Below are 19,424 nucleotides of genomic sequence, written 5' to 3'. Positions count from 1 at the left end.
TGCATTAAATTAAATACTCAGTATATAGGCTAACTATGTTACCTCAGATGTGTAATAGTTGGATTCAACAACTGATAGACAATACAACATTTACTGTAGGTGTCATAAAATTTACCGAAGTTGAGAAATTTTCTATTGCACCTCTGATTGGGCAGTGAGATTCGCCGATTTGATTCTGTTGTCCTTTTTCACCCCATGATGTCTGCCGCGCTACCGGAGCGCCTCCTAGTGGCTGTTACCCCAAAGCATCAGAGTTTCTCCTCTCGGGTTCTAGACTCTTTGACTACAGTGACAGTGAAGGTCTACATAGACGACAGATTGTGTGAAGAGGTTAAAAAGTACACTCATTTGTACAACTCTAGCATGAAAGAATGCAAAGATAAGTAACTCTCGTGGCGAGAGATTTCTCAAAACTGCGCATGCGTCAAACGCCTGTGATCTGGTACTTATGAGCGCTGTAGCGCCCCCGTCAGGCCGATCAGGCGAGTCTACCAGCCCTCTTCCTGCTGTAGAGCCATGAACAAATCACACTTTTAACTAATTATAACTATGATGAGTTACTGATCCAGCAGTATGTCAGGCAGTCCAGAGCTCTCATTATAACACTGCAGTAAAAGTGTTTTTGTTCATCAGTTACACAGAATCAGTGGTCAGATTGATCTGTCGGTCACTGACGTCAGTTCAGCTGTATCTGACCATCTCTGCTGTGTTTCCTGGTACAGGTCATCAGCTTTATTAAGACTCTTTCCATTACACCGTCTCTTTGTGTCTTTCTGCATGAATGAATCAGAACTACAAGAAACAGCCAAAGTGATGATCTGATCATTCCAGCTGACAAAAATATGTTCTAGGAACGTTTGAACAACGTTGCCATTAAGTTATATTATTTCTGAATGTTCTTTGAACGTTCAAAACGTTCCAGTATTGTTAAATGTTTTTTCTCTTGGTTGTGTGAACGTTAAGAGAACATTCTGTTATTGTATCATTCAAACATTATGTGAACGTTACTTCTGAATGTTCTGAATCAAGTAACATTTAAAAAACATTAGATGAACATCCAACTCAAAAAACCTTCCATGAACGATGTGTAAATAATATTTTTGTGCAAATGTTTTGAGAACATTATTAAAGACTAGATAACGCTGAACAAACGTTCTATTAACGTTGCTGGAAGAACGTTCAGAGAACCTTGACAGAATATAGCTGTGATTTCTTCATGTCCTCAGCTCATTTAAAATAAATTTATGTCCACAGAAAAAGTGTTTTTATAAAGTTTATATAAATATAAATCCAGACTTTTTATTAGAGTTTTACTGTTTATTAACAAAACTGAAAAAATACATATTTTGACACTATGCAGAAAAATATCTCTATACACACAAACACACGTGACATACAGAACATTACAGTGATCATCTACATACTGTAGAACTAAATATCAAAAAATGTTTTTGTTGTTTTCCAGAACACTTTTCCCTAATGAATATCATTCCTTTTACAGAAATTACTTGGCGATTTCTCATCTTCAGAATTTATAGATTTAAACAGTTATTAGTCACTCATCTATCCATGAAATCAGAGAAATGTGTTTTCATTACAGAAATAACCATGATGAGCTTTCATGATTTATGAATTTTGTTTTTCAAGCCACTTTTTAAATCACACTTTTAAAAAACCCTGATGTTTGTGTGTTTGTGTGCGTCTGAACCCGTATCATCCGCTGCTGACGGTGTCATCGTATCGACAGCATCATCACAAACTCTGGAGGAACACAGGAGAACATCATGTTCAACAGCATGAGGTGTGTGTGTGTGTGTGTGTGTGTGTGTGTGACGTTGATCTCCTCACCATCGAAATCCACGGTTCCGTCTCCGTTGAGGTCCAGCTCCTTCAGGATCTCCTCCAGTTCTCCCTTCTTGAGTTTCTCTCCTAGCAGAGTCTTCACGGCCTCCTTCATCTCATCCAGAGTGATCTTCCCGTCTCCATCAGTGTCAAACTGACCACAGACAGACAGTTCTTTCAGTGCTCAAACTGAAATACTTTCATTAAATTCAATTAAAAACTATTTTAGCACATTTGTGTAACGTGTATATTGTGTTTTCTATGTGAATATATAGTAAAGTGTAATTTATTCCTGTGATCAAAGCTGAATTTTCAGCATCATTACTCCAGTCTTCAGTGTCACATGATCCTTCAGAAATCATTCTGATATGATGATTTGATGCTCAAGAAACAGTATTTTAGAGGAAACTGATACATTTTGTTTCAGGATTCTTTGATGAACAGAAAGTTCAAAATTTATTTGAAACAATTGTAACATTCTAAATGTCTTTACTGTCACTTTTGATGAGTTTAATGTGTCCTTGATGAATAAAAGTATGAATTTCTTACTGACCCCAGACTTTTGAACTGTAGTGTATATTATATAATGTTAAATAACACCCTATATTATATATATGCGCTATAACAGGACAGATGTGAATGTCTGACCTGACAGAAGGAGCTCTTGATCTCTTTGAGTCCGAGCATATCCGCCGTCTCCACCATCATCCTGGGGCCCATTAACTCACAGAAGTCATCGAAATCCATCAGACCGCCGACTGAACACACACACACACACACCATGTGAACACACCAGATCATACACACACACACACACACACGTGTGCGTTCAGGCTCAAACTCACGCCTCATCTTGATCTGTTGGATGATCTCCAGCAGCTCCATCTCTGTGGGCATGTATCCCATCGTCCTCATGCACTCGGCCAGATCCTTGTAGTTCAGATAGCCGTCCTGATCGTAGTCGAACTCCTTAAACGCCTCGGACAGCTCTGGAAAACCAGGACTCGTGTCACGCTGGTGTGTTGTTTAGATCTGCGATGTGATGTTCTGATACTCACCATCCAGCTCCGGCTGAGACAGCTCTCTCTCCTGACGAACACAGACAGAAAATAATGCTTGTGTTACAGTTACACACTCATTACTTTTCTTTGGTGATCTTTATGATACACATTTATAATATATATTCATTTGTATACATGTTTATTAATTGAAATAAAGCTGAAATTAAATACAATGTAAATACTAGATGAAAAAAGATTATGAAAATTAGAAATGTATTAGCAATAGCTGAAATAAGTGTAAGTTGAAGCATTAAAATTACTAGATGGAATTGCATAAAAACTAAAACTGAAATAAAAAATAAATTAATTAAATAATTTAAATAATTAAATTATCAATAAAATTAAGAAAAATTAAAATAAGATTAAAATGAAAACAAAATAAAAGCTCATTCGAAATATTAATAAAAACTATAAAAGTACTGAAATAACAGTGATTTTTTCCACTGAGTCAGTCAGGACGCAGTGGGATTAAAGTTTCCGTGGCGTGTTCTGGGTCAAAGAAGACTCTCGTCACTGTTTCCTTTAATGTTTCTCTTAACGCTCTGATTTATTAGAAGAGCGACTGATCTTCATCTGGCTGTGAATCTGTGTTCAGGCACGGCTGTGTCAGCTGAACCCCGAGAATATCTGAACTACGACATCATCACGATGAAAATTATTATATGTGCAAATTAAAGTTCTAGTTTTTTAGTTTTCTCTATATTTGTTGTTTTTCATTTACATTTTTAATCTTTGCATGTTGTAATTCAAATTATTCATTATTAAATATGCAAATTAAATTAATAAACAGTCTTGGGGAAAAAGTTTCCCGTTTAGTTTTTCATTGTGCATTTTTACCCAGTTTGATTCAGTTACGTCGCTAGCACACATTTCTCAATACTTTCTCCTAACTTTCAGCTTCACAGCAGTTCATTTCACATTCAAAATGCAGTAAAACTACCAAAACACTTCATTCAGTCTCAAATCAACTCATTCTTCCAGAGCTTTCTCCCAACAAACACACTTTATCACTCACAGGAGCATTAGACAGTGTTTTCTTTTCTAAAATGTCTTTACAGAACAAGAATGCATGTTTACATTACTGTACAGAATTATTCTTTGTATAGATGAAGATGAAACTGTAAGATGGATATCTCTGCTGGAGTTCAGATAAATCTAATTGTTTTGATAGTATTTTTTTAGATTTTGAAAATAATTCAATATGGTGTTACTGTAGAAATTTTGCAAATATCTGTCTTATTCAGTTTTGTATTATGCAAGATTTTAAACAGTTTTGAAAAAATTGGCCTGTATATTGTGTAAATGACCGTGATTTTAACAGTAAAAGACTGTAAAAATGCTGCAGTGAAAAACTGTCAATTGGTTTACAGAAAGTTTCCGTACTATATACGGTGAATAACTGTAATAGATCTAACGGTACATTTAATGTAATTTTATGGTAAAATACCGTTAAATTAACAGTTTTTGGAAGTGAAAAATAACAATTCATTGTAAAATTTACAGTGAAAAACCATAAATTGATATTCATACAATTCCCTGCGTGACACTTCACATTTGATATATTTTCGTTGAAATAACTCTGTTTCTTCTTAGTTTTTCTCATTTTTTTCTAATCAGTTATGTACATTAGGGTTTCATGTTACATCTAATGTTGTTAAATTAATGTTTATTGCATTTTTAAATTTCATGCATGTTACCATGATGGTGTTTAGTGTGTGTGTGAATGACACTGTGTGCACCTTCTATATATTAGTATTGTTCTCCTCAGCTTGTGATGAACTTTGATTCATCATGTGACTCTCATCACCACTGTGTTTGGTGACTGTTAGTGTATTATAAAGGTACAAAACAGATATTAGTACTTCATTAAGTTGGTAAATTAACATTATATCAGTTAATGAAATACGTTATTTTACTGTAAATTTAACAGATTTTTTTTTACGTTGCTACTGTATTTTTTACGGTAAAGTTCTGGCAACCACAGCTGCCGGTTTTTTACCGTAAATTTTACTGGGATTTTTTTTTACAGTGTGGTGTGTGTGAGTGAGAAAAGAACTGATGGAAACTGAAAGATGTCGTCACTGAATGTGTTTTGTGAGCGATGATAAATGATCCTCAGACCGATGCTGTGATCACTGTGTGAAGAGTTTTGAAAAAGTGAACTAAGTATTGAGAAATGTGTCCTAGTGATTAAAAAAAAGAGCCGTTTTATGTTAAATTCGTTTATATGAGGTTTAAATAATTTTTCAAAAAACGTTTATGATTACCCACATAACCCTGGTTCCCTGAGATAACGGTTCACTCGCATTGCATCAGTTTTGCTGACTCTTATGGGGAACTTAATTCAATAGCGCCGTGCTACAAGAGCAGAACTGAAGCCGATCTTGGAGTCGACAGCTTGTGGACGCTCGAGTCAAGAGCCTTTCGATCAGCTGCATGAAGAGAGGCTCAGATCACAGTCGGAGATGGAGGTTCTCCAGGATCTGTGGACGCATAGCTCCTGTTTCGACAGTTAATCATCAAGGTACTTGAGTATGTGGATTCCCATCTGTCTCAGAGAGGAGAGAGACATGTGTACACGCCTCAAACGTACACGGAGAGTCTGAATGGAAGGACTGTATATTGGTACGCCACACCTTCAAACGTGAATCTCAAGATCAGTCTGTGATCTGGATATGAAATAAGGGTCTTTCAGATCCACTGATGTAAACCAATCCAGGGGCGGATTTGCATGAGGATTCGTTTCATAGTTAATGTTCTGAAAGGGCGTGTCATGAGGGTGCGATTCAGACATCTCAGATTGAGGAAGAAAAGGCTATAAAAGCTTCCGTGGGAACTCTCTCCACAGCGCCTTTTTCCAGCAGAGACTGAACTTCGGCTCTGAGGACAAGGGAACTTTTGTTTGTGAATCTCATCCATGAAGAAAGGTGGTCTGTGAGTGAATTGGAGTGAGTAACCTCGTTCTATTATCCCCAAAATCCAAACTCCGCTCCAGCACTATAGGCTGGACATGCATGTGGGCAGTGGCTTTGGCAGTGCAGGGCCTGGTTCACGGTCAGGTCCAGACTCGTCCATGTTCTGGAGAGCTCGGCCTGATACACTTGAAGCTGAATGTAGTGCAGAGACAGCCTTAGAGAAAGCAATCCATGAGCTCAGAGAGTTCAGATAATGTATTCATGCAATTCAGGACTGCAGCATATAAAGTTGCAGTTATAAGAATGAACACACCGATAGTGAAAGAGACACGTGTGTGTGTGTGTGTGTGTGTGTGTGTGCCTGAGTGAAGTCATGAATCAAACCTCAGCAGGACGACTTTCCTCTGGTGTCCGTCCTTCACTAATCCTCGTTAAAGCTCGTTAGAGTAAATGAAGAGTGACACTGAACCCCGTCATGGGCTATTATTATGAGCGTCTGAGTGGGATTATGCAGAGATAACGTGTGTTTAAGAGACGTGCGACACACACATGACGCTCTGACCCTGAACACACACAGCACAAGTCAATCCGCTCACACACACACACACACACACACACACACACACGCTGAGCAGCTTCTCATTTCTGTGCAAAATCCCACAGCACTGAACATGCGAAACGTTTTTAAATGTTACTTGTTTCAGAACGTTCAGAGAACATTCAAAAGTAACGTTCATATAATGTTTGAAGAATGATACAATAACAGAATGTTTCTTTAACGTTCACTCAACCATGAGAACATGTTTTTATTTTGTTAACATTAATGTTTTTACGTTTGGGCTGATTCTCTCTGGAGATGCAGGGACGTGTGAGATACCTGTCCGAACACGCTGCTCAGCAGGTTGGTGTACACCTTGTTCATGGCGTCCTCGTTCGATTTCTTGCCTTTCTTCTTTTTGTTGGCGTCGATGGACACCGTCTTGCGGAGGGCTGGTTTGGGGGCGGAGCCTTCAGCTGATTGGCTGGATTTTCAGAAGAAAATACAGATGTGTGAGAAACTCAGTAACATTTCTATTTCATGTAATACTGACTAAAAACAATTATTAATAATAAACTATAATAAAGCTTTTATGGTTTGGACATGCTGTAAATCTGGGATTATTCTTGTCTTTTTTTGTGGTTTAGCAACAGAGTTCAGGTCATTCCCAATATCAATGATCAGATGTACCTGTCTGTAGAGGGCGCTCTCTCCGCTTTCTCAGCCATCCTGTAGCTGTCAATAAGAGACACAATCAGTAAACACAATGTATATATAGCTGACAGAGAACATTCTGGTAACGCTTTAGTTTATGGTCCAATTCTCAGCATTAACTAGCTGTTTATTATCATGCGTATTATTATGATATTGGCTGTTTATTAGTACTTATAAAGCAGATATTAATGCTTTATTCTGCATGATCTTATTCTACATTCCATACCCAATACCTAAACTTAACTATACCTTACTAACTATTAATAAGCAGTAAATTAGGAGTTTATTGAGGCAAAAGCCTTAGTTAATAGTGAGAATTGGACCCTAAACTAAAGTGTGACCGGCTCTCTCAAAGTAACGTTAATAGGACGTTTGCTCAAAGTTATCTAGTCTTTAATTACATTATCAAAACATTATTCATACATCGTTTTTCTTCATATTTCTGAAACATTTTAGTTGGATGTTCATCTAATGTGTTTTTTTAAACATTACTACTCATAACGTCTGCAAAATGTTCTGAGAACATTCAGAAATAACATTTTCATAACTTAAAGCATTCTTAGAGCATATTTCTGTTATGGGTGAATGTGACGTTTATGTGATTCTCTTTAGAAAAGCATCAGCTGTAAAATGTGTAAAACAATAACTTACTCTGATATATTCACTAACACACTTTATGAGTATTAATCAAGAGTGTTTTATTAAAATACTTTATGTTTCAGTCTCTGAAAATGAAGCGTATTGAACAATGTGCAGGACACCTGACACACTTTTTATTGCCTTTTATTCCCATTACATAATTCAGTATCATTCGAAAGCTGAAACACTCAAGATTCATCCTGTGAAAACTCATCTGACATTGCATTACCACAGAAACAGTACTTTAAAACCTTTTATCAACTTCAAATTTGAAACAAAACTTGGTTATACATATGGCTTTGATTTTATAGAAATTTAGACTCCAAATAATTTTGTAAAATACATATTTTTTATAAAATAAAAAAGGTTTAGTTATAAACAAACTTCTACAGTGCAAAAAATGCTTTTCTTACTTAGTATTTTTTGTCTTGTTTCCAGTCCAAATATCTAAAACTTCTTAAATCCAGATGCTTTTACTAGATTAGTAAAATGACATAAGATATTTTTTTGTCTTGTTTTCTGGGGAAAATTAAGTGAGTTTTTGCTTAAAACAAGCAAAATTATCTGCCAATGAGATACAGAAACAAGAAACACGATTATTTTTCTTACCCCATTGGCAGATAATTTAGTTTGTTTTAAGCAAAAAGTCACTTCATTTTGATCTTTTCCCAGAAAACAAGCAAAAATATCTAATGTCATTTTACTTATCTAGTAAAAGCATCTGGATTTAAGAATATTTAGATAATTAGAGTGGAAACGAAACAAAAATACTAAACAAGAAAAGCACTTTTTTGCAGTATTTACTCTTTTTTACTCTTTCATTTTTTGAAGCTGCTTCAGCAATAATCAGAGTGTTTCTTCAGAAAGAGACGTTCATGAACTATAACCACTCTGAGCATCTTCATGTCTATGAAGCCCAAAGCAGAGCTGTGTTTACTGTGAAAGGACAGAAGTGTTGGCTCTTACCGTGAGCAAGCTCCTCCAGCAGCTCAACCTCCTTCTCCCTGCGTCTGAAGATCTTAAAGGTGATTAAATGGCTGAAGGTGCCCAGATTAAAACAGGAAACATGTGGGTGTGGCCAGAGAACCAGAGGAACCTCCTATACCTGCTCTGATGGAATGACACAAACAGAGAGAGAGAGTGTCATGATCATGAGTTGGAGTGCCAAGTTTAGCCACCAGAGGGCACTCCAACAAGGACTTTTGTCACCTGTCTACTACATTACCCATAAGACACTTCCCTGGACTCATTATCTCATTGTCATTGCACCCAGCTGTTTTGTGTTTCATCATTAGTGTCTGTCTATTTATACTCAGTTGTTTCTGTCCTTGGTTGTGGTTTGTTGTATTGTGACGTGCACTTTTGTATTTCTGGCTTTTGTTTTTGTGGACTGATTATCTGGATTTTGACCCCTTGCCTGCCTTTGGACTTACGTTTCTGGATTCCCCAATAAATGCTAATGCTGCAGGATCTAGTATTTATGGTGGTTTGTTCTGTCACGGGCACACAAGAACAAGATGTTGAGATCCAGTTGCAGCATTAGCATTTATTGGGGAATCCAGAAACGTAAATCCAAAGGCAGGCAAGGGGTCAAAATCCAGATAATCAGTCCACAAAATAATATGATAATGAGTCCAGGGAAGTGTCTTATGGGTAATGTAGTAGACAGGTGACAAAAGTCCTTGTTGGAGTGCCCTCTGGTGGCTAAACTTGGCACTCCAACTCATGATCATGACAGAGAGAAATATATTTATTAATTGTGATTTAATATTTACTGCCAGATTGTCTTAGTTACACGATACACTAACTTTCATTAATATCTTCAAACATTAAGCATTTTAATAAGCATAAGATTATGCTAAACTGCTGAGCTCATTTCCTTTACATTCATGGGTTCATCAAATCAACAGAGAAAGATTTACATTCATCTTATGAAGGTTTACACTCAACTAAACCAACTGAAGGTTAGAATCACACAAATCATTCAAAGATAGTATAGTACAAATCAGCCACATATGGAAATACATTTTTAAATATTTACATCTAAGACCCCCTGATTTGATGATCAGTTTGTAGCACGTTTAAAGAAAACACAACAGAATTACACTGAAAATGGTGATTCATCATCTGGTAAACAGTAAACAGTGTCTTCAGATGTCTGTTTTATTGGGATCACGCTATCTTTAGAAAGTGAAAGTAAAGAGGAGGAGAAGCAAGAGGACGCTTGATGGATTCTGTTTTTTTTTTTACTATTATTGTGTTGTAATTAATGTAAACCACCAGATTACTGTGATTTAACAGACGAGTCTTTGTCTCCGGTGAGTTTCTGTTTCCTCACTGAACACGACACTGATTTATTATCTCTCTCATGAGCTATTATTATTCGTGTGCTTCTGGAAAAATCCCTGAGTCAGTGTGTTTTATTTGAGTCTGTCTGTATTTCCACAGGAATGTTGTCGATTATTATCATCGCTTTACTGGTCCATCTCCTCATAGAGGCTTCTGGTAAGAACAGGGCTGGGTTTCCCGATAACGTTGTCTCTTAGCGCGCTATGAAGACTCTAAAGATAGACCTTAACTGAAGATGTACAGTTTCTGGGTGTGTTCCCCGAACTATCCCTTAGGCTTTATCTTCTTAAGTGCGACGTTACCAGGTGCTGTCCATGGCGGCGGTGCTGAATCGATAATTCACTCTATACAGGGCGGTCACTGACCGCAGTAAAGATAGTTTGCGGTTTGATATTCAGATTTCTTTTGGCTATAAATACGCAGTGCGCTGTCATAGACATGCAAATAATACCGAATATCGTTCTCCATTATTTGTGAATTAAGGTGACGCTGTCCTTTGGGCCGAAATCAGTTTTTTTTTTCGTAGCGACTCTTAATTTTATAATGGCTATATCTCCAAATGTTGGACACTTAGAGGAATGAAACTGGTGTCATCTTCACCAGCTTGATCTGTGAATTTTTTCACAGCAAAGCTCTTGTCCGTAAACCCCTTGGTAAGTCCGCCAGTAAGGAATGTGAAATAAAGGCGTTCTTCATGTTTAACGTCTATTACCAATGAACACGCAGACTGCTGGAATAAAATAACATTGTTTTAGGTCGAGCTCGATTTGTGAAAACTTTCACAATTGCATTTTATCTCGTGGTCGTGTTTCTCTTTGCTCTGCCCCCCGTTTTTTGTATAATATGATATATATATTATATTGCTGTTTATCATATGCTATAGATTAAAAAAAGAAAGAAAAAAGTTAACATTGGCCTAAGTATGGTGGACATCAGTGATCTTAATCAGTGCTCGAAGTGGGACAGTGTTTGCCAAATACAGAAAAGGAAAATAAGGGACAATTGTGGTTCTTTATGAAAACAGGGACAGAATAAGAGACCACACAGTGAATGTTATTTCAGTGTCTGCAGTTATGTAGGATAAATTCAGTATTATTGGGACACTTTTTTGCCATTGTAATGATTTGGAAAAAAGTGTCCCAATCAACCTGAATTCACCCTATGTGTATTAAGGTTCTCAGGCATAAACACATTTGTTTTGCCCAAAATATTTAAGTACAATTTAATTTGAAAAAGAATTTTAATGAAAGAAATATCACGTTACAAACCACGGTTCAAAAGTTTGTTGTTGTTGGAAAGAAATGAAAGAAATTGATACTTTTATTCAGCAAGGACGCATTAAATTGATCAAAAGTGACAGTTAAGACATTTATAATGTTACAAAAGATTCTATTGTAACGTTACAGGTCTATGACCCGTCTCTGAATGACAACAATAGGCAATGGGACAAAAGCAACAGAAGTGATACTTCCTCATGCATAATACCGCAATTATAATCTTATGCATACTACAGTGCAGGGATTGGACTGAACAAGCTCTTTCTCATGAATAAATGCAGAGAAGTGCTCAGAACTGGGGTGACGTAGATTCGCCCCTGCAAGCCTATCTATCACACACTTCGAGGCCCGAATCTACATCAGATTTTGTGACATAGCTTTGACTTTGCTTTTCAAACCAGAAATACAAAATTCATTCCAAGGACTCCTTTTCAACTCCTGTCTCCAGCATTTCTCTCCATTGTCACTGTGCACTTCCCAAACCACATTTCCATCCAGCTGTCTTGACTGCTACATATACTCTGCAAAACAGAAAAGACTGTTGAGCTCATTCAAGTTACCGTTCTCCATTGCATTGCTATATCTCAGTACCCACCTGCCTGACTTGCTTACGGCTGCTTAAATAAATTAAGGGGCAAATCAAACATATTGCCAATGGAATATACAGGAACTACATGAACACTGATCACCATTCTGGTGACTCAAAATGGTTGTTCCTCTTTCCTTCAGTGATTTTACTCATTAACTTCAGATGTCATCACTACCGGTCACACTGAGCAGTGTTCATTAAACACAGGGGATTTTGCTGTGTAACATCCACCTTAAGCCATTTTAAGACTAGTTACTGACCCTTAATAATTAAAGGACTTTCGAAGAATGCTTTCTGCCAAAATTATTTTAAAAATTCATAAAATACCAATGACAATATGTGGTGATTTCATGAACATTGTTTTGAAAGTGTTTAATTCCAACACTTGCATAACCTTTACATAAATTTAAAAGAAAAGTTAGAAACAATAACTATGGGAAAACCTTCCCTCGTTCCAAGGATGTTTTTTAAAATAGCACACACAACCTTATTCATTTGAGGATAGTTGTCTAATTCTAATGTTTAATGGATGTTCCAAGAATGTTGTTCTAAGAATGTTTTTCCCAACATTGAGAACAATTAAAAACTTCCAAAAACGATGTATAAATAACGTTTTTGTGCTAAACGTTTGCGAACATTGTTGAATAACAGATGACATTGAACAAACATTCTATTAACATTTGTAGAAGAATTTTTTTCATAACTTTGAGAGAACCTTGCCAGAATGTCAGCTAAAATTATGAAAATGTTTCCTATTACTTGGGATCCAGTCATTCCAGTAGGAATCAGTGCGATTGGAAATTTCGATTGAGGACGAAAAAAAGTTCTGGATGCAGATTTTACTCATATTCAATTTGGTCAAACAGAAGGTCAGACAGGCAAACAGAAAGCTGCTTGGTTTGAACATGACTTCTTTGGGAGCTGTGCATCATATCACTACATTATTGACAATATAGCCTACAATAAACCCTTTTTCGCATGGAAATTCTCGCTGAAATATCGCTAAAATTAAGTCTTAATTATTTCCATAAAAATATGCTGCAGATTTAGAACCACTGCTATCAGTAAATAAATACAGTGTAGAATAAAGTCTACCCCATAGTATATTTCATTCAGAGTGTCTTTCTGTGTCTCACAGTGTCGTTCACTGTTGTGGTTCCTCGTGATCAGATAGTGGCTCATGTCGGGTCCACAGTCACTCTGCCCTGCTGGATCACTCCTCCTGAGAACGCTGAAGCTCTGGAGATCCGCTGGTACCGTCATGACCAGTTCAGCAACCCTGTTCTCTTCTATCAGCATGGGAAGATCCAGGACCTCCAGGAAGAATCGTACAGGAACCGAACCTCACTGACTCTGCGCTCAGATCAGTCTGGAGGACTGAAGGATGGAGACGTCTCTCTACAGCTGGAGAAACTCACGGTTCAGGATGAAGGTTCATTTCACTGCTATGTGAGTGGAGATACAGCATATGACAGCAGTAAAGTGGTTCTCAAAATCACTGGTGAGTCAAAATGTTTTTATGGATCTACACCTCATTATAGGAATAGTTCACCAATAGAAATGATCAAATCAAATGTGAATGTGATTTTTAATGTAATTATTATAATTGATTCATATATTTTGCTCCAGAGTTGAGTTCTTCCTCAGATCCACTAGTTTCATCAGATCCATGGAAGACTGCTTTCTTCACTCTTCTCATTTTTGCTCTTCTGGGTTTGGTTGGTCTGATCCTGTACAAATACAGACACAAACTAACAGGTAAAATCTGGAAGAAAGATTTCAAAACATTTAGTCTTCAGTGTTTATATCCAGTGTCATCTATGATATTATTGATCTGTTTTTCAGGGAAGAAACCAGCAAATCAAAGTAAGTAACATGAACTCACATCATTAACATCTAAACACAGTCATGAGTCAGACGAACCCTTTCAGTTACTGAGAGAAAACTCTTTCTCAACTCTTATTTTGCTTTAGAGTTTAAAATGGAAGTCTTTGCATTTTATGAATATTTACATATATCTTTGTACAATAATGTTGTTTCATTGAAGGTAAATGCTGCAGAATGAGAATCAATAAATACAATGATACCAGTATTTTAAAATAGGGCTGGGCGATATGGCAAAAATGTAATCTCGATAATTTTTTCCAATATTGATCAATAATGATATATTTCGATATATAAACTGCTAATGCTGCCAGCTTTAAAAGAGTATCTCAACTATGACTGAAGCCATAAAAATTTGAGGGTTCATTAATTACATTTTAAAGTATAGTTTATTTATTACACATTTGGCCTTAAAAAATTAAGCCCTAAATACACCGGGACTCTTATTTTGAAATGTCTACACAATTGTGGGTTGATCTTTCGATCCTACAACCATCTTAAACATTTTATATAAAGGCCATAAAGTAGACATTGTCATAATTCATCAACTTGAGTTCATTAGCAATCTCTTGGCATAAATCTGCGCTTTTCATTGATAGAGAATCACTTTGAAGCAGTCTGAAGCAACAGCGCCACCTTGTGACTTTGCAACATGCAGCCAAAGTCCCTTGGAGCTCTCCCGCTCCTTTATGTGTCCCAGACTCTCCCACTGCTTTCTGCACACTTCCTCTGAATAAACACAACTTGTCAGTGGGGAAATAATTGTAAATTACAGCGAATAAGCTCAATTGGTCGTCTTTAGTTGGCTTGTATAGTCTTAATATGTATAGCTCAAATTAAGTAAAGACCGTTGTCCGACCTCCTCATTCACTTTCTTTCAAACACGATCCTTTTTATTTCTGATTCTATAAATGTATGAAGATGTACAGCGACGATGATTTTGTCCTCCATTGTTGTTTCGAATTTCTGCCTCAGCTCGCTACGTCACGTCACTAATAGTGCAAGCTCCTGATTGGTTAACGCGGCACGGAAATTCGCCAAAGTTCAGATTTTTCAACTTGTGCGATTCGCGCGAATGGATCGCACCGCAGGATGAAGTCATTTCACTCTGCGGCCATCATTGAAATGCTTCTTGGGCATGCAAGTGCAGCTCCTATCTCTCTGAATGGGGAAACATCAAATTCTCCAAAGCTGTTTGCCAAGCTTTCGATTAAATTTCATATTTGAAATCACCAATTAAATCTGACAACAACTGTCTCATAAAAGTTTTTTCCAAGCACTCGAATCATGACAAAAAAACAATTTTTTAGGCACATCTTGTGTTATTCTATAGTCTTTGATGCAGCGCTCTTTGTGAAATATTACGTGGGAATGTCAGCGGGAGAAAACAGTTCTGACGCACATAGTAAAGTCTATAGTGCGTCTCAATCAGCTCCCTAGTTCAGTTGTCAGGGCACTGATTCACGACTTAGGAAGCCAGGGAGATGACTGAGACACAGAGTAAGTGTGGGAAGCACTGGAATAGGTTGGTTGTGTTGCCAGTCCTGTTTTTCACCATCCGACGACATTTTTACAGATCGTTTTAATCTGTGCCTGTCGCTTTTCAAATAACCAAACCGCTTCCATACAACTAAATTCATGCTACCCTTTTGTCGACAATTTCATCATTTTTGGATAATAACTTTAGGTTAGTTTCACTTTCGTCGCTGCTTCCACTCATTTTTGTCGTCCTTGTGTCAAGTTTTCTTTGCAAAGTGCCGTAGGAAATTGACTTTGTTCTTTGACGTGAACGTTTAAAGCTGCACGCTGATTGGCTGTTGTCGCCTATTTCTGCTGTACGATTGGCTCTTATATTAATTCCTATGGAGTAAAAATGCCTAGAGCTTATCATATCGACATATATTTTATCATGATTTGATATGATATCGTTTATCGGCACAGCCCTATTTTAAATGGTAAATGGTGTGGTTTTGCACAGAATCAATGATGCATATGTAGTTAAGATTGTCACCACTTTATATACAAACGCACAAAGATGAAGATGAAGATTCCAAAAGTCTTCAATTAAACACACAGGCAACTTGAACACAAGGTAGCTTTCACGTAACACTGACGAGACCGGACAATTTGAACTGAAACAGAGAGACAAATCATCGCTTGTTGGATACGAAATGTCAATGTGGAAATAAAATATTATTTATTCTGCGGCGCCCTCTATAGGCCATGATCAGCCACTAGTCAAAGTCACGCTTAAAGTGTCATGGCAGAGCATTAAAGTCCACTAGTCGATTAGCCGGTGCAACCCCTAACACACACCTGAATTTTGATAATCAAATGTGAATTTTTATTTTAAATTCAATGAATATTCGAAATGTTAATTTTAATCGTCAGTCCTGCCGCTTCACTGATAACAACATAAGGCGGGTGTGGCACATTACAAACTGTAAGGGCAGCACTGCTTCAAACTCCAACATCGACGCTTCGCTGGCAGAGGAGCTCAGCTGTTTCTTTGCTGGGTTTGAAGTTAAATCTCCACTCTCACATTCATCTCCAGCTGACACAGACATGCAGGCAGTTGCTGTACAGGTACATGAAGTGAGACGTTCAAAATGGTGAACCCGAGGAAGGCTGCTGGCCCGTGCTTATCAACTCAATGCTGTCTTCACTAACATCTTCAATCTGTCTCTGTCACAGGCCACCGTTCCACCCTTCCTTAAATCAGCCACGATCATCCCATTGCCAAAAAAGCTATCTAGAAAACTGCTGGTGGCTTTCTGCCGCTCCGCAATAGAGAACATCTATCTATCATACTACATTCACAGCTGCTCAGCAGCCGATAAAACAGCATGTCTGTGGTGTCAGGCTTCCAAAATCAGACCCCTTCGGCACACAAGGAGAAATGAAACAATGAACAAACTAGAAGATTAATAAGAAGTGCAACACAGAAATCTGAATGAAAACAGAACATACATGTGACAAAGATAGTATGGTTAGAAGTGTAATTTAATGTGGTTTATTATCTTTCTAATATTTGTTGAAATTGATTGATAATCAACCCCTCCAATCATATTTTCTCTGATTTCAGATTATGAGCTTGGAGCTATGAAGAACAGAAAAGGTATCAGAAGTTGTAAATGATAATAAAAAATGAAAGTAAACATGTTGTTGACTTTTATACCAGGATACATTAAGGTCCAGATGTCTGAGAGCACCAGTGAAAATGCTTCTGGATTTACAAATAATTTTATTAGCATAAAGAGCAACTGCCTTGATAGAATCAAGGAAATCTGACCTACTGTACCAGGAGTTCATTTTGTCATAGTTTATGTTTAGATATTTTTGTATCCCATACTATTTTAGATATAATATATGCAGTTTCTTATAAATGTCTACAAGAGCATAATGTGAATATAATTAAACATACGACTTCAATATGGGAAATTAACAATTCATGAAAGTTTTAATTACAGCTGTAGTTTTCCTTCGCTAAGACCTGAAATTATTTGTTTTTAATTTCAGTTGTGGAAGACATAAATATAGAAGAACTGAGGAAACATGCAGGTATGACATCATCTCAGTTATAAATGCATATGAGTGTAAATATCATCTCATATACACAAGGATTAATAATTGCTTTATTTTCTTCACAGTTCAGATCACTATTGACCATGAGTGTTCACATCCAGATGTGATGATCATTAAGAACTATAAATCAGTGAGAGAAGCTCCAAGATATAAACCCACTGGAGAAGGATTTCCATATGAATTATGTGCATTTGGAGCTCAAAGATTTACATCTGGTCGTCACTATTGGGAGGTTTCATTGGCACGAGAAAATACAGATCCTAAAAACTACTGGTTAATTGGTGTGGCGAAAGATGGACATTTTACTGATAAAGACAGATCTGCTTTAACTCCATCAAACGGTTACTGGTTTCTGTGTTCAGACGGTCCTAAAGGCTTTTACATCAACACTGATCCTCCAGTTAAACTCTCACTGACGCCGAGACCTGAACAACTGGGAGTTCTGTTAGATTATGATGACGGTCAGCTGTCATTTTACAATGTCAAAGAGAAGAAACATCTCCTGACCATGAGCACCAGATTCACTGGATCAGTCGCTCCTCTGTTTAATCCAGGTGTAGGAGATCAGAGTTCGCTTACAATTCTAGATTGTCCAAAACCTGTAGAATCACCTGTAGAGTCCAATCAACCTTTACTGGGTAACAGCTCAGACGCTTGACTGACCAATCCAGTGTGTTCAAACAGAATGAAGCACAGATACTTACACTGATGTCTTTCCCTCTGATGCCAAAGAGTCCTGATTGCAAACTCTTCTTTCCCACATTCATCTAGTGTCTGAGAACAGAGATGAAGAGAGTTTTTACAGTCCTCACATATTTAAGAGTTCTTCATCCTCTCTGTCACTAAAACAACCAGAAAAATATAATCCTAAAATCGTGTTTATCATTGGACTGAATGGTGCTCTCTACGCCATTGATGATAGACACAATCAGACTGATGTTACAGTTTTTCTCAGTCGCTTTGGTACATTTCTCTTAATATTTGCAAACCAGTAAGTTCATTTCTCAAAACAATTCATACAAACAGCACCAGACAATGAATTACCATCAAAAGCCTGTAACTTGCTCAAAATCTTTAGTTCATCTCTCAAAAGTAAGTATTTACATCAATGAACATATCAATGCCATCAGAATGACAAGTCTTTGTGTCAGTGTTCACAAACAAGATGTTTAGTCGATATAACAGTACTCTGACAGTATTTTCAGATATAAACTATAATGATTTTGATGACAATGACTGAAAATACACAACACTTCTTTTTATCTGAATATACATTTCAACAGTACAAACTGACACATTAAAGTATGTGAGATATTGATTGCAAGAGACTGGACAGGATTCAGACTCCAGCTTTTACTGTTGGTCTGTGAACAAATTACAGTACAATGCCATTGTGACATATAAAAAAAAGACAAGACTGTATATACATACACTGTATTTATATGTGTGTTTGTGTGATATAATCTGTATAAAGTGCATTTACTAGGCTATATACTGCAAAATGCACGTGTAATATGTTGCTGTAAGTATAGAAGTAAAAAAAATAAAACTGTCAAAAAAAATAATAAAGGTTTACTGTAAGTGTACCTCTTCCTGTTTTGCCTCCCTTCCCCTCCACCACACATCATTACTCCTCTTCTTCTTCTTCCAGCTGTTGACTGTTTGTTTCCTTAATCTTTCAGAAATTGTAACTCTGTGTTGTGTTCTGTCTATATGCTGAGAAGCACGGTAATGCAATGTTATTTGCTAACGCCACAACAGGAAAAAGAAGAGAAGAAGAAGGGTGCATACATGTCCACTAGATAGTGCACACTAAGCTTTGAATGTTTAGTGGAGCAAATTGTAACAGCACAATGCACAATCAGTTTGTTCCACCTAGAAGCAATTAGTCCTTTAGTTAGTACAGTACAGCCTCCTTTAGTGTATGAAGCAGTGAACAGAACACACTCGTGCATAGGTTATATTGTTTTTGCAGGGCTGATAAAAAACAAAAGGTATTTGGTCACAATCAGCTACAAAACTGAAAAGTTC

General features: G+C 37.0%; 2 protein-coding genes across 3 annotated transcripts; one reads left to right on the top strand and one right to left on the bottom strand.

The window, feature by feature from the left end:
* Positions 1-1,311: 1,311 nt before the first annotated feature.
* Positions 1,312-8,828, bottom strand: si:cabz01076231.1 (calcium-binding protein 2). The gene is made up of 8 exons (XM_048183450.1): positions 8,676-8,828; positions 7,047-7,091; positions 6,696-6,840; positions 2,901-2,931; positions 2,688-2,831; positions 2,491-2,600; positions 1,849-1,996; positions 1,312-1,761 (listed from the first exon to the last, which is right to left on the bottom strand). Exons 2-8 carry the CDS (start codon positions 7,082-7,084, stop codon positions 1,733-1,735), a joined length of 645 nt encoding a protein of 214 aa, XP_048039407.1. The 5' UTR covers positions 7,085-7,091; positions 8,676-8,828; the 3' UTR covers positions 1,312-1,732.
* Positions 8,829-9,793: 965 nt separating this feature from the next.
* On the top strand, positions 9,794-19,187 carry LOC125264236 (erythroid membrane-associated protein-like). 2 transcript variants are annotated; one of them, XM_048183445.1, is made up of 8 exons: positions 9,795-10,027; positions 10,158-10,214; positions 13,063-13,425; positions 13,554-13,682; positions 13,770-13,790; positions 16,894-16,926; positions 17,328-17,369; positions 17,459-19,185. In XM_048183445.1, exons 2-8 carry the CDS (start codon positions 10,160-10,162, stop codon positions 18,049-18,051), a joined length of 1,236 nt encoding a protein of 411 aa, XP_048039402.1. In that variant the 5' UTR covers positions 9,795-10,027; positions 10,158-10,159; the 3' UTR covers positions 18,052-19,185. The 2 variants fall into 2 exon arrangements, with proteins under 2 accessions (XP_048039400.1, XP_048039402.1); XM_048183443.1 differs by having other exon boundaries at positions 9,794-10,027; positions 13,554-13,790; positions 17,459-19,187.
* Positions 19,188-19,424: the final 237 nt, after the last annotated feature.

Source organism: Megalobrama amblycephala, linkage group LG3 (genome assembly GCF_018812025.1).
Source record: "Megalobrama amblycephala isolate DHTTF-2021 linkage group LG3, ASM1881202v1, whole genome shotgun sequence".
Classification (NCBI taxonomy): domain Eukaryota; kingdom Metazoa; phylum Chordata; class Actinopteri; order Cypriniformes; family Xenocyprididae; genus Megalobrama; species Megalobrama amblycephala.
This window is presented reverse-complemented; position numbering and strand designations above follow the sequence as displayed.

What these genes read in the sequence shown, in the direction of transcription:
- si:cabz01076231.1 (XM_048183450.1), bottom strand. Translation starts at nt 7,084, where the DNA reads ATGGCTGAGAAAGCGGAGAGAGCGCCCTCTACAGACAG. An exon ending in AGAGCGCCCTCTACAGACAG is followed by an intron (nt 6,841 to 7,046) that starts GTACATCTGATC and finishes CTGAAAATCCAG; the next exon opens with CCAATCAGCTGAAGGCTCCG. An exon ending in TGAGCAGCGTGTTCGGACAG is followed by an intron (nt 2,932 to 6,695) that starts GTATCTCACACG and finishes TGTGTTCGTCAG; the next exon opens with GAGAGAGAGCTGTCTCAGCC.
- LOC125264236 (XM_048183443.1), top strand. Translation starts at nt 10,160, where the DNA reads ATGTTGTCGATTATTATCATCGCTTTACTGGTCCATCTCCTCATAGAG. An exon ending in TCTCCTCATAGAGGCTTCTG is followed by an intron (nt 10,215 to 13,062) that starts GTAAGAACAGGG and finishes TGTGTCTCACAG; the next exon opens with TGTCGTTCACTGTTGTGGTT. An exon ending in AGTGGTTCTCAAAATCACTG is followed by an intron (nt 13,426 to 13,553) that starts GTGAGTCAAAAT and finishes ATTTTGCTCCAG; the next exon opens with AGTTGAGTTCTTCCTCAGAT.